At 38.3% G+C, this 25084-nt stretch overlaps 1 protein-coding gene across 3 annotated transcripts in view; it reads left to right on the forward strand.

Annotated features, from left to right (window-relative positions):
- The window catches only part of esamb (endothelial cell adhesion molecule b), a 44386-nt gene that overhangs the window by 17216 nt on the left and 2086 nt on the right, over positions 1-25084 (forward strand). The window contains exons 1-7 of one of the 3 annotated variants that reach the window (XM_044201923.1): positions 13856-14472; positions 16724-16869; positions 17988-18189; positions 18625-18780; positions 20457-20501; positions 24144-24266; positions 24381-24510. In XM_044201923.1, coding sequence (XP_044057858.1) covers positions 14283-14472; positions 16724-16869; positions 17988-18189; positions 18625-18780; positions 20457-20501; positions 24144-24266; positions 24381-24510 — 992 coding nt within the window. In that variant the 5' untranslated portion in view covers positions 13856-14282. Of the gene's footprint in view, positions 1-13855; positions 14473-16723; positions 16870-17987; positions 18190-18624; positions 18781-20456; positions 20502-24143; positions 24267-24380; positions 24511-25084 lie in introns of those variants that run through there. The other 2 variants (XM_044201925.1, XM_044201924.1) reach the window with 2 other exon arrangements.

Below are 25084 nucleotides of genomic sequence, written 5' to 3' on the forward strand. Positions count from 1 at the left end.
CATGAATGAGATACTGTGTGAAAGCCCGCATCTGCACTTTCAACTGGTTTTCTCAGCTTGTCTCTGCACGAGATATAAATAAAGTTATGTCACTATAAATGAAACATGCTCAGGTATCCACTGATGAATAGACAGACTCCAGAGGGTTAATAGTTGTTTAATTATTTACATAATTTTTCAAACAAAAACACCAAACATTTCCTAGTTACAGCATTTTCCTTTGTAAACTGTATATATTTGGGTTTTTGACTGTTGGTCCATCAAAAACACCAATTTGAATCATCACACATTTTGTAGACCAAATGATTAATCGAGAAAATAATCAGCAGATTCATTGATAATGAAAATAATCATTAGTTGCAGCTCTAGATCAGTACTTGACAGTTTTCCACACATTTCAGACAGTACCAAAAATGTATTGAGGTTTGATACCCAGCTCTATGGCAAATGCTATTTCAGATGTGTATTAAAAATCAGATATACTTCAGATTAATGCTAACCAGACTGGAGAATACACTAATTTCATATATTTCACCCATTTCTTTCGGGGCCTCCACCATGGAGGCAATGCCACTTGGAAACTCTGTTGTCATTAAGACACCAGCTTTTTATCAATAAACGTATTGTAGAGAAAAGTAAAGTAGCTCAAGAGGATTACACAAAATAAATCTCTTTCATGTGTCTTTGACTCATTACACAGAGACACCACACGGTCAGTCTCAGGGGAACAACTGTTCTCCATCTAATCCCAACACTGACTGGAGCACAGTTTATAATGCATTTACAAGCAGACCCTCGAGAGGCCTTAAAAGCCTCTCTCGCTTAATCTATCATGTCAGGGTGTGGGGAGCCATCGAATCCTTTTTACACTTTGATATAATCCATGTTGATTACAGTTCTCTCACCTCTCTTAAATTACTGATGCTCTTAATTGTGGAGAATGCAAGTGGTCTATGTTGTGCACCATCTCTTTTTCTCTCTCACTGCGTGCACATTGTTTATTGAATCATTTATTGAATTTTGATTTAAGATTCAATAGCTAAATTATATGGTCCATCACATTGCGACAGTTTCTCTCTGTTATGTGTTTATGAGTCTATTTGTTATTTATTGGGAATCTGTCAGTGGTTTAAGAAAAAACCCAGCCTTTTGCAGCTGTTTTAACTTAATCACCACTAATCATGCTGTGAGAGCAATCTGCTTCTCAATCTGCTTCTCAGTCTAAAGGACATGTTCAATTCTTTACATCTTTGGTCCTATTTTTCCACTTTCTGACATAATTCCCATCGGTTTTGATAACATTTTACCTGCAAACTTAATTTTGGAGACCTGTGAACATGGTGACATCACTACAACAGAGTCCAACAGGGAGCATGAGCTGTGAGATGATCACACAGGTTGTAAGCAACTACTGGTATAGCTGTGTTATCTAAAGCCCATGTGGTTCCCAGCATTTGCTACCAGGCAACTAGGGCTTCAACAAACTTTTTTTTTCATTTTTCCTAATTAATCGTTGGTCAGCAAAATGTCATAAAATTGTGAAAAATGCCTCATCACAATTTCTTAAAGCCCAAGTTAAGATCTTCAAATTGACCAACAGTCCACAACCCAAAGATGTTCAGTTTACTATCACATAAGACAGAAAAAACAGCAGCAGATCATCACAATTTAGAACAATTAACTCAATTAACTCAAAATATTTTACCCTAATTCTCTGTAGATCCACTAATTAATTAATCAACTAATCATTTCAGCTCTAGATTTAACAAAAAACCCTGAATTATATGATTTTATATTTGTGTGGTAATTGCCTTGAAACCTGGTGCAATCTAATCTGTCCGTGCTGCATCTTTCCGCATCACTAAAGTTAAGAAGGTCATCAGTGTGCGAGGTGTATTGTCACCCACTTATTTGGAAGTGAAGCCCAAAGTGAGCGCACATGAAATGCACTGTATAATTACTCATTACATAGCAAAACTGTTAAACAGTAAATACCTCTCTAAAACAGACAGTAAATAGTTATTTAATGTGCCTTTATTTAAGTATGGCAGAATTGTCTGGTTTCCTGTTTTTTTAACAATTTGTCACATTATTTAACTGCTTGTAGTCCTGTTGCCCTGTTTGAAATTTTACCAATGCACTCTAACTTTAACTACTACTACTAACTTTAACTTTTTACTGTACTTTTAATGATGTTTTACTGATGCTGCTCCGTCCCCAGATATCAGAAATGAAGTCGATGAATAAAATGTAATCATAACTGAGAGGAATGATGGCCAAAAGTATGAAAATAAGGCCCAGGGTGTGAAAAATTTGAATTTTACTTTAAACATAAAAATCTGAACTATGCACCATGTATGTTTAGTTTTACATAAATCTAGCAGTCAGAACATCAATGTGCTCTTGCTTTTGGCAGCATATTGCGTTTGGTGACCCTCCTTCACCCACAGGCCATGAGTTTAAGCCCCCCATGATGGCAAGCATCCTTCAACACGACACTGAATCTTTACCAGCTGCAGGGCTACTCTCCTGTTAACTGACCCTGCACTTAGACCTTGCTGTGAAAAGAAAATTTTCCTACGGGGATCAATAAAGTGTCACATTAGCACAGTAATGCACAGCAGGGAAGTAAAGCAAGAGCTACATTAATCATGCCTGTGATTTGCGAAAGTGCCAAATAGACGACTACATCCCACTTTGCTCAGCGGTAAAATGTCACACATGAACATTGCTTGCTGCTACAGTGGAAACTGCTGCACTGTACAACTATAACTGCTGCATGAATCTCCAGGACTGATGGACCAAACAACAGGTTTTATACGAGTGCATGTATAACATATTTTCTGTTTTATAAAGCCACAGACTTGACAGCAGCAGGTCTTGTGGTTTTAAATAACAGGATATTAACAGGTAAGCACTGTTAAGGATAAATATATTTTTAATACCCACATTCACTCAGTTTTTTGAGGTTCACCATAACTGCATAAACGGTTGCCCTTATGGTCTTATGATGTCCTTGGCTGCTAAACCAATCTAAAGTCTAAACAGTTCAGAAAGAAACAGATATCTGTAAATATCTTCCTGCTAGGAAAATATATTTTCATGTCACTTCTTTTATTGTGTAACCACACAGCTGCAGTTTAAGCTCCAGTGTGTATGCAGTTTGTTGTGCTGAAGTAGGTGAGCTGCTCCATGTGCAATCATTTGGGTGAAATGGGGACAAAGGTAAAGTAACTGTTAAAGGGTCAGTTCACCCAAATTATCTCCAAAAAATTCAAAATTATATGAAACTTACTCTGGATAATCCACAGACCACACTGTCAACAGGGAAAAAATAATAGTAAAATACCATTTTGTTGTTCAGACATAATATTACATATATTATGGACATAATACACAGCAGATATTTCAAAACGTCAGCAAGTTAAACCCAAACTATCTGCATGGCCACATATCATTAAGGCCACATCCAGACAGACGGCAAAAAACACAGCACAATACAACGTCATCTGGCAAGTCCCTGCATTGGCCAATCAAATACGTACAAACACACATTCCTTCATAATGTGAATAATGTACTTCTACTGTTGATCTCGTAATTGTTGCAGAGCGATAAATTCTGTATCATAGTATTATAAACCATTGTGCAGTGTTTGGGGGTCCGATAAGCTTTCAATCTCATGGATCCATCTCTCAAACTGGACTTCCTGGATCGTATTTCATTGTCTCACAGGCTCACAACTGTCTGTCTACCATATCCTAAATACATGTTAAAATGGCATGCTATAATTAGGATTTAAATATTGATTTAGTCTATGTAAGGGCTTCTGCACCAGGTGATGTTAATTATTAATCACCTCATTTCTATGCTTAAGGTAAAGATGGAGGTTGAGATGTAGGCTGCGGTGAACATGTACCTCACTGTAGTTTAGATTTGACCAAGGCCTGATGTATTGTAGTGGATTCCAAAAGGACTTTGATTATTTAAAAAAATCTTTGCCATGCTGTGTATTTTCTGAGTTTAAATTAAAAACTGATTCTTTAACTTTTGTATAACAGACTTGGATTATGTTTCATATGATTTTTGAATAGATATTTTTAAATTTGACCAAATCAGAAAGCTTTTCTGCAGCCACTCAATTTGATGTATCTAGTGATTCGTTTTCAGGTTAACTTATTTTCTAAAACTGTTTGGAATTTGGAAATTATTCAGAATAGAACAAGTTCAGTGATGGTAAAATATACACAAGCAAAGGTCTTTTAAGTTCACAAATTCAGAATCAAAAGTACTGTAATATGGAATATCTCATTAAACAGGTCTTTAAATCACCTCAATTTCATTTTGGCTCTCAGGATATCAGATTTATAAGAAAGTTAAGGTTGCACTAATGACTGTGTGTAATGCGAAAGCTGTCACTTGTAGTGATGATCCCACAGAGAATAAACTCCCTTTTTAGAGTCTTTCAGCTCATTGTTTTGATCTTACAGAGTCCAACGTTACTGTTTTGGTTCAGTCTCATCACTCATTTCAACTTTGTTTTCAGCTGTTGAGTGAAAATGCTCTCAAAACATAGTGGAGCATTTAGCAGCTAAAGAGCCAGGTATTTCCCTCAGGAGTTGGTGGAAACCAAAACAAAGCTAAAGGGAGAGAGAATATTGGACTAACATTTGTGGTGACCAGAAAAACAACTTCAAATGAATGCTAATGTTGCTCCATATCTGCTGGATGTGTAAATAGGCAACTATTTGCTAACAAGTTTGCTTTATTAACAAAATAAGGTGATAAAATGTCAAATCAGGTTTAAGTATAAAAAGTTCTAGGTACGTTTTCTGAAAGCGATAAGCAATAGCACTTGTATGTTTGGTTTAATGTGTTTTTTCCACAAAACAAATTACTCAATCCATGAAAAGTACCCCACTGAATCATATTGATTAGTAACCTCAAAGTCAGTTATATAGATTGGATTTCAGATTATAAAATCTATACCTGGGCTTTGGGAGAAGCTCTGGCTGTGGGAAGTGGCACTGACGACTCTCAGTCCTTTGATCTCACACTGGCTGGTGAAAGTTGAATTCAGACCTTCTCTTTTCCTGTTATATTCCTGTTAATGGCATAAAATGAAAGTAAAAGTTAGAATTTTTGGAAATACACTTAATCGCTTTCTACACTCTACAGTAAATATGAAGCTACAGCCAGGTGATGGTTAGCTTAGCATAAAGACTGGAGACGGGGAAACAGCTAGCCTGGCTCTATCCAAAGATAACAAAATCTGCCTACCAGCACCTCTAAAACTCAATATATTGTTTGTTTAAACTGTACAAGAACCAAAGTGTAAAAGCGACAACTTGGACTAGAGCTAGACTGAGAAATTGGCCAGGCTGATATACTGATATATTGGTGAACAGTCTATCTCAACTGATATGTATCAAGAAATTGCCGTACAGAAATGGCAATTATTTTTGAGATTATTTAGAAACAGTGTCTCCATTATATAGTTTGTCCACCAAAGTGCACTGACAAGTTGACTTTTTTACAGCAAAATGTACCGCTGAGTATGTATCTTGGTCACAATCTTGGTATCAATCGTCATCCATTAAAAAATTACTATTGGCCAATATATCAGTGTCAGACTTTTTAAACTTCCAAATGTCGTTATTGGTATCGGCCAAAGTCCAATATCGGTCAATGATTTGGACAGAGGCAGTTTCTAGTCTTCATGCTTAGCTGTATCCTTATATTTAACAGACAGATATGAGAGTGGTATCAATCTTCTCAGCTAACTCTTACCAAGAATGAGAATAAGCGTGTTTCCAAAAACGTCAGAAAGCAGAAACTTATAATAAGTAAACTGTTTTGCTCTCCAGATTTTGAAACATGCATCCCAACTACTCGTACCCTTCACCTCTCCCATGATGAACTTGGGAAGCGTTTGAGTATCTGATGTTGTGTACAGATTATAAACCTCATCCTGTAATTCCTCTCTGATGAGAGCTCGGTGGAAATCTGAAATCAGATCACTCAACTTCTTAATTACAGTCTCACTGCATTGAGCCTTCCCTGTGTCCCACAGGCAGTGAAGAGGCGAGGCAATCAGGGGGCCTCAGCCACCGTGTTCGACCCTGGACTTGTGCTGCAGCGGCCCTATCAGCCCTCACTCTGTCACTCTGTCAGCACAGCTCGCCTCATGCATTGGTAACACATGACAGATCTGGGAGATAAAACAGCCAACCCTCGCCCCGCTGCCACACTAATGGTTTATAAATATCTTCTTCAAAGACCCGAGACGGTGTGAGGGGTGGCAGGGTTGTTATGGGCTCTGTTGTGGTTGCAGACCCATATTAGCTTTCAGTTTGCCTTTCATTCCCTGCCACTAGGACCCAAGAGTTGGCTGAAAGGGCACTGTGGGACTTGTGATGGACAGCTGGGATGAAAAGGCCACTGGCATCCACTAGTCCGAGTCAGACTGACCAACACAACACAACCACAAGAAGACATCAACTACTTGCTGTTCACTGTCAGACTGAACAAGTGTTTCTATAGTGTTAAATTAAAATTAATACCCACACACATACAGATGTAAACCTGTCCCCCAACTTATATAATTCACAAAAGTTGGTCTACAGTAAGAGCCTTTGTTTTCCCACATAAACACTTATATTCCCTGTGTGTGTGGTATTTGCATGTGATCAAAGCCTCAGCCCACCGCTCCCTCCTTTCCTCACTGACTATAGAAACCTGCTTCTCCGTTTCCCATTTTGTCTGTCTTGTGTTTCGTTTAGCGCCGAGGGCATTGTGGTTAAACGTGTTAGATGTCAGAGCTGTGAGAAGACATGTAAGGCATTCAGCATGAACGCAAGCATACATGCCTCTGTTGTTTTAACTGAATAATCATGCATGTAAGTAAACAGTGTTAAGGAGAGTGGGAGGACAAACAGCAAGCATGTGAAAAGGTTCACAAGGTCCTTGAACTGTAGTGGGCTCACACAAAACACATACACACAATTATGCAATGAATTAATGTGTGGTCTGAAAAGATGACTATCCGAGGTTGTGATGGGAGTGATGATTTAATGATCAGGAAATTAAGGTTATAAATAGTTTCAGCCTTGAGAACTAACAAGGGAGCTTTTTTTCAACATTGATTGAGCCTCACAATATATCATGCAACGCTCACTTGAGTCCTTTATCTTTCATCGGAGCCTCATTCTTCTACTTTTGTGTAGGCAGAGACAGTGGCGTGGCTACCACTGTAGCTACAGTGTCCGAGGCAGTGAGAAAATTAATAGTCAGTGGAGTATTTATATTGTGTCCTTGCTTTGTGTTTTTAAGGTGGATTTGTTGATTTGTATTTGCTCTTATGCATTAGTCTGCATCAGTCTTGCCCTCATGCAGGACATGTGTAACAAGTCCCAGGTTGTCCTTTAACGTTTTTTTTTATTAACAGTGGATCACATGACCACTTTTATATGAGAGGTGGTTGCTCATAGAGATGAACCTACAAAGAATTATCACCAGACTTTCGAATTTCAGCTAATTGTTTGGGTTTTATGGCCCGCTCTCACCAAATATTTCGTGAATATAGGACTTACATTCATCAGGTGGCCACAAACACGACTCCAAATGAATGATAATGTTCCTCCATAACTGCTGGATGTGTAAATAAGCAACTGTGTGCTAACAAGTTCTCCATATCAAATTGTGATAATTTGTCAATTTTATGTCTACAGCTTTGTTGCACTGCCCACAAGTGGCCAAAAATTAATTCATGCACCTTTTTAAAGGATATTTGTGTAGTCCTAAAACAATAGTCAGGTGCTTATACTGTATGTACAATGAAACAGATTTAGCTTAATCATTCCTCCTGTTCATACTGGCCATTAAGAAATAATTTTTTTGTACTAAAACTAACTTTTGAAGATCAAACTCAGACTGCTGAAGCTTCAAATTAGCCTTCACCTAAACTTTTGCACAATATCGGAACTGTGGATTTTGTGCCCCATCACTTACATTAGAAGCTCATTAGGAGGGGATCTCTTAATGGCCAGTATGAACAGGAGGAATAATCAAGCAAAATCTGTTTCAATGTATATACAGTATGCAGAAATTGTGAACCTGGTCGCTGCTGAGGTAGGCTAGCATAATTTTACTGCAGATAATTTGGCTTTTATGAATGCTTTTGTGTCATTTTAGAAAATTGTGAACAGCTTCAAGAGCTTATATAAGCCCTTCAAAGTAAGAAATGTTCAATACTCCTTACCGACCTAGATGCTAATGTTTTAGCTCTTCCTTCTTTTTTACTTTCATCAAAATATTCTTGCACTCTCAAATTGAATCTTGCACCTAAGTCAGTGAGCACAGAAATCCTCCCACTAAGTAGTACAGCAAACTAGTTCCACTTCTGATTTAAACTGCCACTTTCCTGTCATGAGTGGGTCGGTACATCTGCTGTGACTTCAAGGTGATACTGTAAAAAAAAAAATAATAATAATAATATTTAAGTGTGTGTATTTGTTTGTGTGCCAGAACTTCACATGTGCATATGATTTGTGCATGTGAGAGTGAGTTTGCAGTGTGAACCAGGGGAAGGTTGTGGGAGTTTTGCAGCCATGTGTGTGAGGAGAATCAATTTAAACACAATCAAAAGTTAAGAGGGATTAAAGCTACTGTGATGAGATAGCACACTCAAAATGGTTTAAAATAGCTGCAGAGATTACACTAATGTAATCCAATTTAAAGGAGCCTTCCCCAAATATTTATTATTGAAGCACCATCTGTTTGAAGCCTTTAGGGTCAGTCCAATATACAGTTTTACACCAACAAGGCTATTTTGTTGTCCTACATTCCTCCCTGTCCTGTCTGTCAAAAAGTCAGAGAATAACCCATTTATTTTTTGGCTCAGTCATAATCTTTGTTCATGCTTGTCCTCATTTGACATCAACAAATCTGGAACAATTTGCATTCATTTCTTCACTTGTTAAATCCCATAAAAAAAAAGTAAAACTCAAAGTCATACACATTTCTTAACCAGCTAGACTAATGAACGATCATAATGAGGAAACGAAATCTGATGCTTAAATAATTTATTATTGTGTTGTCTGTTCTTGCATGGCTAGGCGTTTATGGGGTCATTTTAAGACTTTGTTATCACTGCTCAGCACAGACCAAATACTGTAGAGATCAGACGAACACCGTTTCATGCACATCAGCTGTGTTACTAAGCAGAAAACTCTTCAATTAATGATGTAGCATAGGATTGGACGATATAGTGCATGAATATAATAGACATTTTTCTCCCATTACAGATTGTTCTATACTATTTATATCAAAGTGCCTTTAATATCTCTGGCTGAAACTGGTTGTTGCAGGAATTGGTGCAAAGTCAGTGAGCAAGACTGCTTCATGCCAATAGCATTTATAATGGATTAGCCAAAATGTATTATTTGCTAGTATTTCTTTCTGTTTGTTTTATCTATAAATGGCTTCTAAATTAAGTTTTCAGAAAATGTCAAATGTCAAACATATATAGACACAGGGTTTCCTGCAGCTTTTTTTATGGAGGAGGCGCCACGCCTGAAATAAAGAGTGCCTCTGCTTCTGTCAGAAGAAATTATTTTATTCTATTCTTATAATTTATAATGTTAGGGGTTATTAAGCTTCAGGGAAAATGAGCAGCAGCGCTACATCACACAGCAAAAACCTGTCATCTAGTTGCTACATTGATAACAGCATGAGATGCATCAGGATCTGTCTGATTCAGCTCAAGCAGGTGATTGATTCATCGATCACATCGATGTTCACTTCGCAGTAATTTATCAGAGCAGTGCATTGTACTGTGATATGTATCAATACCACAGTACAGAATTACATACACTGTGAAAGGAGATTTTAACCACATCACCCACCCCTAATGTGGCACCTCGTATAAGATTAGGTATTGCCACATTTACCAGTCTCTATAGCTGTTTTTTCAGTGATGTTATTCTCTTTATTCTTTCCATCAACAACAAAAGTGATTATCCGGTTGTAAAAATTAAGCGAAACCTTCAAGCTAGTTCAGGCAGTCAAGGCAAGTCTGCTGATTGTACTGATTGTATATTTTCTACATTCGCATAATAATCTATTCCGACATGAGCAGGCTGACTGAACTGAAGTTAGTGCTTGAGATATCCTCAACATTCAAAGTATCATTTGGTTTAGTGCTGATAAAATGATCCTTATTTCTTATTAGTGAATTTGTTGTTTATTCAGTGGACAGATTGATTGGCAAAAATGCTGATAAATCAAATGTTCATTAAAGCAATAATGCCAAATCTGTTGGTTCCAGTTTCTCAAATGTGAGAATTTGCTGCTTTTCTCTGATTTATATTGTTGCAAATATAAACACATTTCTGGAAATTCTGTTGTATTTAAATTTTTAATAGAATAAACAATTTATCAATTAATTTGAAAAATAATCAACAAATTAATCTACATGCCATAAGCCCTAATTTGTTTACAAGTTGCCTCTTCTCAAACGTACTATGTGAATTTGAAGATAAACCCATTAGTGAAGTCACATATATATATTTCAAGTGATGACAGGTGACCGAAAATAAGTCTCAAATAAATATAAAGAGGTATTATGAACATTAACCATTTTCTGTAACTTCAGCACAGTGTGTGACTTTTACAGCATCACTTGGAAACTAAAAAGGACATCCTCCCCTCAGTTCCAGCCCGCTGTCAAGACCTTTAACCTTTAGACCCTGTTGTTGCTGCTTTCACTTGTTTCAGATTATCAGTTCATTTTTAAGGCGGCAGACCCACCCCTGTTATATCGATAGAGGAATGGGGGAGGGGAAATAGGTGTAAATGGAGAGTAAATCTGAGCCTCAGCTAAAGCTTTAGCTCCAGAGAGGGACTCACATGAGAGAAAGACATGGGTGGAGGCAGAGATTACTCGGGGAGATAGAGTGGGGCTGGTTAAAGAGGATCAGTTTATCTTCACACAGGCCTACATGGCTCCCTGAGGGCTGTGAGAGAGGGACTGACTTTTTATCCTTCACTTGATCACAACTACACACAGCAAAATCAGGTTGAGATGCCTTGTTAGACAAGAAAATTGCATGTATTTCAGTAATAAATTAGACACAATAATTGTTTCTTTTTGGATAAAAATAGTAGTTTTAAACTACATTTGACCTGCATTGCTTCAGTTTACAATTAATTTAGTCATTCATTGAGTCTTTTAATCAGATGTTGGTGATATGATGATTTCGACTGTAGTTTTATCTATGATCAGATGATCTGTTTTATCATATGATTGTGCTGCCCCCTGTGTATGTCTCATGGTATTACAACAAACTCACATTTGATCTCTTATTAATTGTGCCCCAGCTCCAGACATGCATGACAGGGTTGACTTTTCTTTGACTGTTCTGTACAGGTTTGCAAGTCCAGAGTCCCTGTCGTCTTAATTGCTGTTGCAGCTGAGACTCCGCCAATATCTCATAGCCAGGATGCCCTGCAGGAAAAAAAAAAAACCTTTGTTTATTTTAAAGAGAAGAATCCAATTAGCAGATGTAAAGCCTGGCTGGGCTGAACGATAGCCTTTGGCAAAATGTAATTAGGACAAAGTTTACTGAGGCTGCATGGTATCATATCTGCATCCCCTTTATTGGCAGCTTTTCCAGATTTTTTTTCCTGTTGTGAAGGATTTAGGCTGACTTCATACCCATGTCCACATCTTGAACTGTTTTTATCTGTCTGTGTCTGCAGCCAATGACACACACACACACACACACACACACACACACACACACACCCCAGATGGAGACAGCCATGGATTAGTGAAGATTTTCTGTCATTTAATAAACAATTGAATGACACAGTTCTGAGGATAAACCTGCTCAAAGAAGCACAAGACTAGTCTGGAGTGAGGAAACTACAGGGCATTATCCTACTTCATCATGGAATATCTGTGTATCATTCAGAATTACTGTCGGCATCCATCGCTGCATTCACATGAAGCAGCAATGTAGTCTCATCAACCTACAGAACACCTGATCCCTTCTGATTGTGTCTCTGGTACACAATGTATATTAATCAACGCAACGCCTGCACAGCACTTTATAGCATTATCCAAGGAGAGAGATTTCAGGCATCGCACATGTAGACACAATCGCAGCCTTGTAACAAACAAGACCTTTTTCTGAGTGTTGTTGCATAATCGTTACAGCACATACACGCCGGTTCATTGGGTGGAGAGAATAGCTTGTGGAAATGAAATCGGAGCACTAACAGGATTTGTGAGGGAAAAAATCTGAAAAAAAGACAATTCTTCTTTACTCTGGGGCTGCTGTGCATTATGAATCAAAACCAGGCTGATATGGTGTCAGCTGCGGGAATAATGATATCTCATGCATACATGTCCAATAGATGGCTTTACTGCAAAGCCTGGATATGAAGACTGCTTTATGTTTAGATGGGGGAAGATTTTTGCATTTATGTCACAGTACACATCACAGGGATTGACATATTTTCATATGTTGATGATGAAAGCAGTCATGGATTCTGCTGGGGGTGGATGTCCCACCTCTAGATTTTTGGCCATGCTAGTGGTTCTATGAATGGCAATGGTCGGCGGTCGGTCCACCACTTTGATCCAGACTGAAATATGTCAACACCTGTCAGATGGATTGCTATGACATTTTGTGCAGACTTTCAAGGATCCCAGACTACGTATCCTAATGATTTTAGTGATCCCTTGACTTTTCCTCTAGTGCCACCATGAGGTTGACATTTCAGAGTGAAATGTCAACCTCAAATTGTCAAATTGTAATAACTTTGTTGATCTACTGACTTTTCATTTAGCGCCATCATCAGGTCAGAATTTTAATTTAATCCAAATACCTGCAAAATGCAAATACATTCCTGTCAGCTTCAGCCTCAATTTGTGTTCTGTTGTTGTGTGCTAATTAGGAAATGTTAGCATAAAACTAAACTCAGATAGTTAACATAGTAAACATTACAAAAATCACCATGTTAACATTTTCATTGTAAAATAGCTCAAAGTTCATAGCTCAAAGAGTCGCTGTGCCTGAGTACATCCTCACAGAGCTGCTAGCATGGCTGTAGACTTTAATTCGAATATTCACTCGGCCACTTCAATTGAAGACCAACAACTGACCAATTCAAGAATGTGTTTCTTGGTTCAGTGCAATCTCTTTGCAGGTCAGAGTTCAACTTTGCCACAATAACACTGATGTACTTTGTTTGGACAGGGAGAAGTTATTATTCTAACTATGTGCCATCACCTTGTTTTATACAATATTACACGACAAGACTACAAAAAAATAGTTTGCAGTTTGTGCTCACTCTGCAAAAAATGTATTTATTACCCATTGTAATTATCGTAATTTGGAGAATGTAATTGCTGTTGTGATGATGATGATGAGGAGGATGATGGCGGTGACAGCAGCATTGCTGGGTGACGTGAACATGTATATACAAATAGGAGTATGCACGCACATCCAAACCAAAAGAGGGCAGGTGATGAGCCAAAAGTGACCAAATCACGAAACAGTTCGCACCTTGCGGGGATCCAATGTCCACTTATTTATTGCATCAAGGTGACGTTTCAAGCACAACTGCTCTTCATCAGACAAATGTGACTATCCACAACATCATTTAGTCTGAGTCTCAGTTGGGCTTAAAACGTCACCTTGGTGCAATAAACAAGTGAACATTGGATCCCTGCACAGTGCAAGCTGTTTATTTCATGAAGTGACCATGTGTCACATCATATCTATGTCCAGCTGAGCTCTTCTGCTCACGTGAGGTGAGAGGATTGAGCCTGGGATTGTTAGGGATTAGCCAGCAGGACTTACTAGATTCAGAGATTCAGAAATTAAGGGACAGGAGCGCCACAGCGGCGGGGTCACATTGTCCCGGGATGAATAAGAAAGCACTGACTCCCTGCAGCAAAACTATAAGTCAAAAACAAAGTTCTGTTTCTCTTTCTCTTGTTCTTTCTGCCTTAATTCTCTGTCTCACACACATACACACTTTCCTCCTCTACGTCTACACCGCTTCCAGCCCGGCCCCACCACCACCACCACCACCAATTGCCTAATTCTCCTGCCTCTACACGAATTCAGTCTGGTAAAGAAGGAAGGCGTGCCTGGCTGAACAGATGTGGAGATTGCAGCTGGCTGTCTATGGATCATAACACTCCCTCTCTCTCTCTCTGTATTCTTCTCTGTCTAACTGTCTACCCTGTCTATCCATTTGAGTATACTGTATGAGGGACACTATTCACAGTTTTCTGCATCCAAAGGATTTAGTGGCAAGAATACATTTTTCTTGCTGTGACTTTTTTTTTTTAATTTTTTTTTTTTTACCAATCTTCAAACTGGAGACACAAGTGGACACCGACTGCTGGGATCAGTTGATCCAGGTTCAGCTGTCCGGTTCGGGTGACTGGGCACCCTGTGAGTTGGGACATCGTTCCTTTACTATCTTGTCTTTTTCCATTTAATCCTTCCTTTTTTGCTTATATTTCCTATGGGAAAATAATATTAAGCTTTTTCTTGATAGTTGCTTTACACTTTCTTGACATTTGTGAGCATGGCTTATCTTTATGTACTACAAGAGCAACAAAGTCCTGAAACCCCACATGATTGCTTTGTGTGTTGAGCTTTACTCGTGTGTCTGGAAAATGATTGAGAATGAAGTTGTTTTCAAACTGAATGTTACATGCAGACCAGTAAAGTGTTCTGGAAAAGTAATCCTGTAAAACGTCATGTTAAATCTTAGTATAAAGGTACCATAAGAGAATTATCAGGTACAGTACTACATGTGGAAGTTATTGAGACCTGCACTACATTACCGTCCGTTGAAAAATATGTATTTCCCAATTTGGTGATTTTTCAGATAAATACAAGGATTATGTTTTCCTCTATGGTTTAAGAATGTTTTCTTACTACTGCAGCTAAATAAACCATTCAAAACCCCATTGGATTATCTGTAAAATGCATGGATACAAAGCTGAAAATAGGGCTGTTTTTCTTAGCTCATGAAAATTGACATTTTGGAAATACATGGTTTTCACAGGCGAGTGGCAACGTGGGAAATTGGAGGAGTAGAGTGTCAGCTATTTACTTTATAATATGATCATCTAATTCAAATGCAGCAGTTTTCTTTTTTGTTGTAAACTTTATTAAACTTTACAGTAACTGAAGCACATGTCTTTAGTCTGCATGTTTGACTAGAAGCCAAAGTGATAACACACACATCAGGAAGGGGAAGGCAAAACATGTTTGGGATCGACTGGTCCTGAGGTTGTTGAGTGATTATCAAGGAGTAAATCAGATCAGCTGATATCACAGACATGAAATTCAACAAAATGACAACATTCCTTTTCTCCAATTCACAATTTTCAGCATTTTTACTGTTTTTAAGTTTTTTGTGTTTCTTCTGTCTATCAGTTTTTTGTACATTGACAAAGACATGTAGAGCCACAGCCATCTTCCATGTGAGTCAGTTTGATCAGGTGTAGCAATATTTGATTTGATTTTTTTCTGTCACAAAACATACTCATTACACAAAACAAAAAAGCACAAGAAAAGAAAAACAAAAAAAAACAAGAGCTGAAGCAATTAGTCGATTAAAGGTGGGGTATGTGATTCTAATCCAATACTCGTCATTGCTTCAAATTCATCGAATATCTCCTCACGGTCTGCTAGCTGTCTGTTCAGTGTGTGCGCTGAAAAAAACTCCAGTGTTTGTACACAGCCCTGGCTCTGTAAACGGGAAACAAACAAAGTGGCTCGGACCGAGCCACACAACACTATTCCAGCCATGATTTGTGTGTCACGTAATGGTAAATGACTTGCCCGCGGACATTCAGCTTACTTTCTAGTTTTCCAAGATATGCTGCTGTTGTGAATGTTAGCTATAGTAGCAGGAGAGTTGTGAGTCGCTGTCTGGAGCTGGTTTGCTGGTTCTGGGAAACATCTCGTCCTCTCTAGCTGTTAGCTTTGCAGCAGCAACTGTAGCGACAGTTTGCTAACCCACAACCTAGCTAACGTTAGTCACATTACTTGCTGTGTCGTTGTTCGCTCTATATCATGGTATTTGTCACGGTATTGGATTTATCCAGAATCGCATGCCCCACCTTTAATATATTAGTCGATTGTCCTGAAATGAATTGCCAACTATTTCGATAATCAAATGATCATTTAAGTTATTTTTCAAGCAAAATGACCAAATATTTTCTTGTTTTTAGCTCCATAAATGTGAGAATTTGCTGCTTTTCTCTGTTTTATATGATTGTAAACTGAATATCTTTGGGTTTTGAACTGTTTGTTGGACAAAATAAGACATGTGAAGACATTTTATACATCAAACTATTAATTGAGAAAATAATCAGCAGATTAATTAATAGTTAAAATAATCATTAGTTGCAGCCCTGCAAAAATCATAGATTCAATCCAACATGGGACCTGGGCGTGCAAAGACAAAAGATCTAAAATGAAATACTATAAATATATATATATATCTCATTTAACACAAACCAGTATTTGTATGCATAAAATTGAAGCATGACACAGGATAAAAATATTTAAAGTTATTATAATCTATTATTATCTCCGGCCTGCCCCAGATCATGATAACACAAACTGCCGTGCCTCTGCTGCATTACAGTTGTGATTAACCGTTTCCATACCATTGTTGTTCCAGGTGACACCCACAAGGTGGAGTTCCCCAGAGGAGAGATGGAGGTGGTCAAGGGCCAAATGGTGGTGTTACACGCCTGGTACAGCCCCAACTCAGACATTTCCAAAAACTCTGTCGTTTGGAACTTCATGGGAAATGAATCCAAGCAGGTGAGAAGGTCAAAACACAAATCTGCAACAATCTGCTTTATAGCTGACCCTGCTCTGACCTCTAGTGGAGTAGAGAAAGGAGAGCCTCTTTAAAGGGATTAAAATGAGGTAGAGTGTGTTTCCTGATCCTCCTGCTACTGTAGTGGAAGTGTTATACCTACAAACCAAAATATTAGAGCTGAAACACTGAATGGGTAACTATTTTGACAATCAATTAATAGTTTAAGTAGTTTTTCTAGCAAAAAAGCCAAATATTCTCTGGTTCCAGCTTTTGTAATGTGAGGATTTGCTGCTTTTCTCTGTTTTATAATATTTTGATGTGAAATATCTTTGAGTTTAAACTCTTGGCCAGATAAAACAAGAAACTTGAAGATGTCACCTTGGGCTTCAGGAAACTGTGAACAGCATTTTTCTGTCATTTTATAGATGGAATAAATCGAGACAAAACAAAATATAGAAAACCTACTGAAGTTACATACAAGGCCTACCTGACCTCTAAATGTATGCTAGATTAGGTGAGCATTTTTTGCATTGCATGACACTGTTATATCCTGAGAAACCCATCTAGGGATTATTATTTCCAACACCGCTGCTGATGTCTAATTCATAGTGGAAGGAAGGAACGGGACATTTCATCTATACTATTTACTGGACCTCCTGTATGTAGCACGAACTGCTGGTGAAACTGTATGTATCTGCACATACAGCGTGTGTGTGTGTCAGAGTGTGTAGGGTCTTTGCATGATTAATATAATCTAAACAGTTTGAGTGTCCGATGCCTGCGAGCTTATCTCAAACAGAAAATCAGCCTGAAATTCAACATCCACCATCTGTACATGTCAGGATTATCATTATGAAGGACTGTGATTTCTGTTATATGGTTAATCTGCACATCTTAATATGGCTGCAGCAAATAAAATAATAAATAAATCAAAATATTTCACTCGAATGACCAGAGAGAATAGTCTATTTTGTACCTTAGTTTTCAAATGTGTTGTATTTCATAAAAAGGACTCAGAAATATTGATCTAATTACTATTAAATGTATTAATAATTAACAGTGTGATGATACTATGCTGCTGTGTTAGTGTTTCCATGGACGTGTTTTCTCTGTTCAGGTGATAAACTTCAGCTCAGGTGAGGTTGGGCACGGCCAGAACGAGTTCACCAAAAGAGTGGGCTTCAGTGCGGCCATGCCCTCAGCCAACCTCTCCATCTACATCAACAACACGCAGGAGTCTGACTCCGGACGCTACATCTGCAATGTCATCATCCCTGGACGTCCTGGCATTACCGGAGAGATGCGCCTTAATGTCAAAGGTAATGGACCATAGCATCAGAGGAATTTCAAAGGTTAGATTTAATCAGACAGTCTGCGACACAGCTCACACGTTTTCTTGGATTTGGAAATTCAGGCAATGCTGAACATATTTTGAAGGATTTTGGATCAGACCAGTCTGTTAAAAATCATATATTTATGTGAGCAAGCACTAAGCACAAATAAATCTTATCTGCTGTTCAGAGATTCACTGGGCTCTGAGGTCATTATGTCATCCTCCAGTAGCAGATGGAAACATGCCGGGGTGTTAAAACATTTTCTTATTTGAATGCAATATGGCTACTGCCCCAAGAAATCTCCACTTTATTTGCAGTGGATTAAAGCCGAACGTACAAGTTCAATATCAGGTCAGGTGATCCTATATTCTTATCTCACATGTGTTAACTCAGTAACACTTGGTCTGTCTATCTCTGCAGTCCCGCCTTCTCCACCAGTATGCACCATGACAGGGAACGCAGTGGTGAAAGGCAACGTGACTCTGAGCTGTAAGTCCAGTCATGGAAAACCCGTCCCTCAGTACAAATGGACCAAGGCTGCACCCCTGTCTGAGGTCTTCTTCTCCCCAATGCAGAGTGAGTATTTTAACGAGGATGTAACGGTCAGTTCATCCAAATTACAGAAAATTGTTTTCACTTACTGTCACCTCAAGTTGTATCTATCCGCATAGAAAGTTTGGGTTTTATTTGCCCTTGGTTTTGATATTTCTACGGTCGTTCAGATATAATCGAGGTTTGTGATGCTTGCACTGAAAAAAATGTCATTTAAAATCTGTTCTTATTCTTTTCTATCGTAGAAATATATAGCCTCATCTAAGTCACCTCATTACCACAGTCTTACAGCAATTAAGCTTTACAGCAGCAGCCAGTCATATAGCTAGTGCTTTCCAGATTTTTTCCCCTGGGTTTCGACTATCAGGCTACAGACAGGTTCACTTATCTTATTTGGGGTTGTATGCAGCCTGAGAGGCCACAGCCTTTTTTTGTTGTTGTTATTCTGCTATTTGTATGGAAAGCACTATAACCAATTTCATAATTTATTTTCTAGATTCATATAAATGTATATAAATGCAGATTTTGCAGAACTGCAATTTTCTATTTATTTATTTTGGGTTGAAGAACATTCACTGTGTCACACAACTGAGCCCAGTTTTACACAGGCTCATCATGTCACATTCAGGCATCCTTATTAAATTAGTATCACATTTTTACCCTTTATATTGGGTAGTTTTGGAGGGAAAAAGAGGTGAGAGCAACATTCATCTTTAGTCAGGTTATTGTCAGCCAGCCTCATTTCCCTGTTAACGTAGATATGTATCAAACAGAAACATAAAATGGTAGAGGAATTATCTGTAAGCCTGTTTGCAGGTCTAAATGTCATGCACCTTCCTCCTGACCCTAACACCTCACATGCAGATGAAGCTGAGTCCATTTCGTCAGGTCACGCACATGAAGTCTCAGACGCAGATTGTGGGCTTTATTTTGCTGATAGACGTTCCACGCGCACCACATAGGAAGATCCTCGATCATGCCTTAACATGCAGCGTGAATTCCCTTTAACAGATTAAGACAACTCAAACTTCATCATACTCCTCTCACAGCACTGCCCATGCAAGAGAGAAATGCTATATGTCTCTATGCTTTTATTGTTGCATTATTTAGTTTGTTTTCAGATGACGCCGCAGAGAAAACACCATCTGTTTCTGAACAACAGGCCTTAGGCTGATTGATTGAGTATTAACTTAACTGCTTTGATCTTTGGCCCTCATCTCTTTATAGCAGAAAAGTCCTCAGATTCATAAAATGAAAACTACTCCCTCTGATTGTGCATTGACCCAGGGTTTTGTAGTGCAGTATGCACACTCATGCCTACATCACATGTGTATCTGGTCCCTCTTACATGCCATCAACACTCAAGTTCAACTCATCTTTTTATCTGCGCTGATATGTTCTCTCTCTCTATGAACTTAACTCTGCTATCACTGCTTATCTCTTTCAGCAATCGCTCTCTCTCTGTTCTCTCTCTCTGCTGATCCTCTCTCAGCACTCCTCATTTCCTGTTGACCTTGGTGCCTAATCTAACAAGCCCCATGTCATTACTTGATCAACCCCTCTAAGAGGCATAAGTTGGATTTGGGACTGAGAGTGCAGTGCGTCTCACTCTTCCACCCCCTCCCATTCAGTTGTACCACTCCTTCCTTCATTCATGCTCACACGCTCTCTGCCATCTTTCCTTCTGCAAAAAAACCCAGAATGGAGATCTTGCCCCCAGCCTATGCTTGTCCTTGGGTTCATGGGTAAGGGTTTTCATTCATAAATTTTCCATTATTTCCCCATAATTCCATCCTACCCCTCACCTGCAAACCGTGACATCCCGAGGAGTCATGGTTTCTCTTTGAATCACAGCCATAAGCTGTAGAAAAGCTTTAAAGGAAAAAAATCAACCCAATTTGTAAGAATGCTTATAGGATTATTTTTCAGAAATGATTACCATCAAAAAAGGAAAACAAAAATCTTAGCATAAGTGTCAAGCCAGGTAATAATTGAATTCAACCTGAAAACTTCACATTCGCCTTCTACATTCTTGATTAAATCATCAGAAAATGTGGATGTTAAACTCTCTAGGAATAGCAGGTGGTAGTTTATCTTCACTGCAATCATATGCAACAATGAACAGCTGTTTTACATTGTAATGTTTTCCTGAAAATATCCATAATAAGGATTTTGCATATATTTCCATTTTGTAAAAGAAGGGTTGAATTTGTTCTTTAAATCTTTGTAGTATACATGTGTTGCGTTAGATTTTGCCATGTTATTGCATTCACTCATCTTTTCATTTTGTGCTATAATAAGACACACAGGAAGGATGTTCTTGCCCTTCAAAGCTGGTTAAAAAAAAATTAAAAATTTTTACCATCTTTTTGAACCAAAGGATATAATCACTAATTAGAGTTCATAGTAGGGCTCAAATAATTAGTCCATTGGCAGAAAATAATCATTCAAAGGAGTAGTTTGACATTTTGGAAAATAGGCTAATTTCTTGCTGCTGAGAGTTAACCAGGTTAGATAAGAATAGGCCTATATCAGTGCCACTCTCATGTATGTAACATAAATATACAGCTATAGGAGCCATAGACTAACTACGACTAGTTAACTAATTAACACGTTAATCTTCTTTGTCCAATTCATACAAAAGCCATTTAACAGGTTTTAATTAGCTAGCTAGTAATATTAAGCTTTACATGTTCTGGTAGGCAAATTTTGTTACCTTTGGACAGAGTCAGGCTAGCTGTTTCAACTCGCTAAAAGTCAGTAATTAAAACGTGGAAAACATGTCATTTTACACTTTGGTTTTTGTACGGATCAAGCAAACAAGACATAACGTGAATTATTGAGCTTTAGAGGTAACCGATGTACAGAGCCAAGCTAGCTAGCTAGATCTGTGGTTTCTAGTCATTCCAAGCTAAGCTAACTGGCTGCTAGCTTCATTTACTGTGCAGATATGAGAGTTATCTTTTCATCCAACTAACTCTCGGCAAGAAAGTGAATAAGCCTGTTTTTCCAATAAGAAATGCCAAACATTATTTTGTTCCAGCCTCAAAAATTTGAGGATTTGCTGCTTTTATCTGTTTTATATAATTTTAAACTGAATAGGCTATTTGTGTTTTGGACCATTTGTCTGACAAAACAAGTAATTTGAAGACATCTTTTTTAGTGTAATCATTAGTTGCAGCCCTTAGCAACAGTTTACAATAACAGTGGCATGTAAATGGAGGCAATGCATAAATACATTAATAGGATAGTGAATCAATAGACAGATGTGTCCTGTACAGCCCTGTTGTAGTTGTTTAGTTGTGTCCACTAGAATGCAGATTTTAGTAGAAATGTAGTTATTTAATCTTCACCCATTAGTCCTGCAAAATTAAATGAATGCATTAGCATTAGGTTCCTGATTCGTTTGTTTTAAAATGTTTCTTCTTGACATGTGAATGTGTGTGGTTTTTTACATTCATTATGAAAAGTAATCCACTGTAGCTTGTCATGTGAGGAGGCAAACTATATCATGAACTTCATATAAAAATGCTGCTGATTTACATTAATCACATGTCATGTGTGAAGGCTTTGACAAATGCTGCTCATTGACCTTGCAGTGATGGCAGGGTAATATGAGTAATGCTCCTGTCTTGACATGAGGCAGCACCTACTGTAATGTCAGCTCCCCTCCAGCTCTGCTGCTGCTGGGATCTGATCACTGTTCGGGCTTGAACTCGCTCCAAGCTCAGCTGATGTTCTGCTAATCTGTCACAATTGGGTTTGGTTCTCCACAGCTGGTTTTCAAACCCGGGGATTAAATAATCAGAGAGGGACAGGTGCATATCACCTCTGCCTCATCTGCCACTGTTCTATTTGACACCTACTTTTTTTTATTTCTGAGGCATGATTTTAATATTCTGGTTGAAAGGTTAACAATAATGCTATGCTCTGTTAATGAATACCAGCTATTCTTACTTTGAATTTTAATAATTTAAGTGTATATGCATTTAATTGTGTGGTCACATGTACTCACATTGACTGAAAAATGTGCAGACCAACACAGACAGTGCTTGATTACACAGACAATTTCTGGCCTTTTCATCTAGTTACACTTGTTTTAGTTCACCAAAATCTAAAGTTAACAACAGATTTACTGTAGTTCGACTGTTGGCAGTCGTTTGTGGGCACCTACCTACATTAACATCCCTCCTGGTGGTGCAGACAAAACTCACCCAAACTTTGGGATGAAGGTAGCTGTTTGGACACAATGATTGTTAAGGATTTTCTCTCTTGCATTAATATACTGCTTGCTGGCACAATGTGAACCTTGACTTTTCATCTGAGATGATTCGGATGAGCCCCTGGGTTGCAATAATTTTCTCTTTGTCGGGATTGACTCAGTGCAGAGTGCGACAGGCGTGCACAAACACTTATAAGACACCCCACCAATCCGAACAACACTTTAGGAGGTTGATTCCACAAAACAGACGCACACCCACTCTCATTTCCTTACGATCCCCACGAAAGCAAAAACACATCAGATGAAGACACGTGACGTCTAAAATTGGATTTCAGAGGATTTGTTGTGATAAGTCCCTCATAAAGCTTGTTTATTTTTCTACAGCCTATGTTTGCAACAACATAGCATTTTAAAGCCAGATGTGCCAAGAGGAACAGATTGTGTTGAATGGAAATACCCAGTCGTGAAAGCACTGAGACAGACGCACACACATTTACTGCTGTGTTATGACCGTGGTGTGAGAAAATATTAAGACAAAAATTGCTGACAAACATTATTATGTAGCAAGACTGCAGAATCATCTGCAGAGCTGTCTACTGGGGGATTCAACCGATGCCAAACTATAATACTGTAGATACTGGATAAGGGCCAATAGTGGATTAGATTCTGGATTAAGGCTGGGAATCAGTAACTAATGATTCAACAGTACCATGATATGTTGCACAAAACAATGGTACCGTGATACAGATGACTCTGTAATACACAATACATTATTGTATCTAATTGAAGAAAAAAATATACCCCTAAAATCTGAAAATAATTTGTCAATAAGGAAATCAGGAATCAGTGTATTTATTTACTGCATTATGAAATGCTTTCTGTCATAACATTTTACAAAGTGCATAGTTTCAGCTTTTTTTTTACAAACACACCAACATGCAGAAATATGCAAATCCAAAACAGTAAAACAGCCAAAAACTGACTGAAGTCTCAGAAAGCAAAAATGTCTAGGGAAACACTTAAACACTTAAAATAGTAGGAACTTCTAAAGTCAAATGATGTAACGTCGACCTGTATAGTTTTCTTGGCTAGTTCTACCATGACCACATGCCCGGATGACATAAATATATGATTGTGACATGTGTGTAACTGTGTTGTTTTGCAGACGAGCGACACGGCACCCTCAGGCTGAGCAACCTCACTAAAAGCATGTCAGGGAAGTACATCTGCCGAGCCAGCAACACTGCCGGCTCCGACAGCTGCTCCATTAACCTGGAGGTTATCACCTGTGCGTACACAGTAAAAACTCCACCACACGCCAGTGTATTCAACACTGTGTTTTTAAATAACACAACTGTGATGCTCCTTAAGTGTAAATACTGATCTGAGATCTGTTTCCCAGCGTCCAATGCAGGCATGATTGCAGCAGCTACACTGGGTTCGATAGTGGGACTGGTGGCCATGGCACTCTTCCTCATATTCATACTGAGAAGGAGAGGGGACACTGAGGAGGAGATAGCCAACGAGATCAAGTGAGAATTTCACTGTATGCTCAGCAGCCACTTTATTAGGTACACCTGTACAATCTAATGCAATTCAATACAACAGCCCAGCTGCCATAAATCCTACCTTTACGAAGTTTATAATGTTCAGTTTTTGGTGGCATTGTCAGACATTTGTAAATTCAATTATATGTTTATTACTGAGGACATAGTTAAAGGTGGTGTTGTACTGAACTGCATTACAATGAGAGGTGTTTCAAATTTTTTTATTTTTCCTTATACTTGTAGGCAAAAAAAGGAGGAAGGAACTGGCTCTACTCATTGCAATTGTATTAAATCTCTTATTATCTTTAGGGCACTATCAGCCAGAAGCTTTGATCCATTAAATTTACAAATAAGTACGGCGATCATGCTCTATTAAATCAAAAGCAACAGTCTACTTACAATGACGTTTCGGCTATGCCACTGCATTTAGTAATTATGATACTGATTTGGTAAGAAAAATGCAATGAAATGCTATACTTTTTTCTGAATTCAGTGGTACTTAATACTTATATTCCACTACATTTTAGAAGGAAATATTGTAATTTTTACAAAACTATGC

The sequence above is a fragment of the Siniperca chuatsi genome, linkage group LG7 (genome assembly GCF_020085105.1).
Source record: "Siniperca chuatsi isolate FFG_IHB_CAS linkage group LG7, ASM2008510v1, whole genome shotgun sequence".
Classification (NCBI taxonomy): Eukaryota; Metazoa; Chordata; class Actinopteri; order Centrarchiformes; family Sinipercidae; genus Siniperca; species Siniperca chuatsi.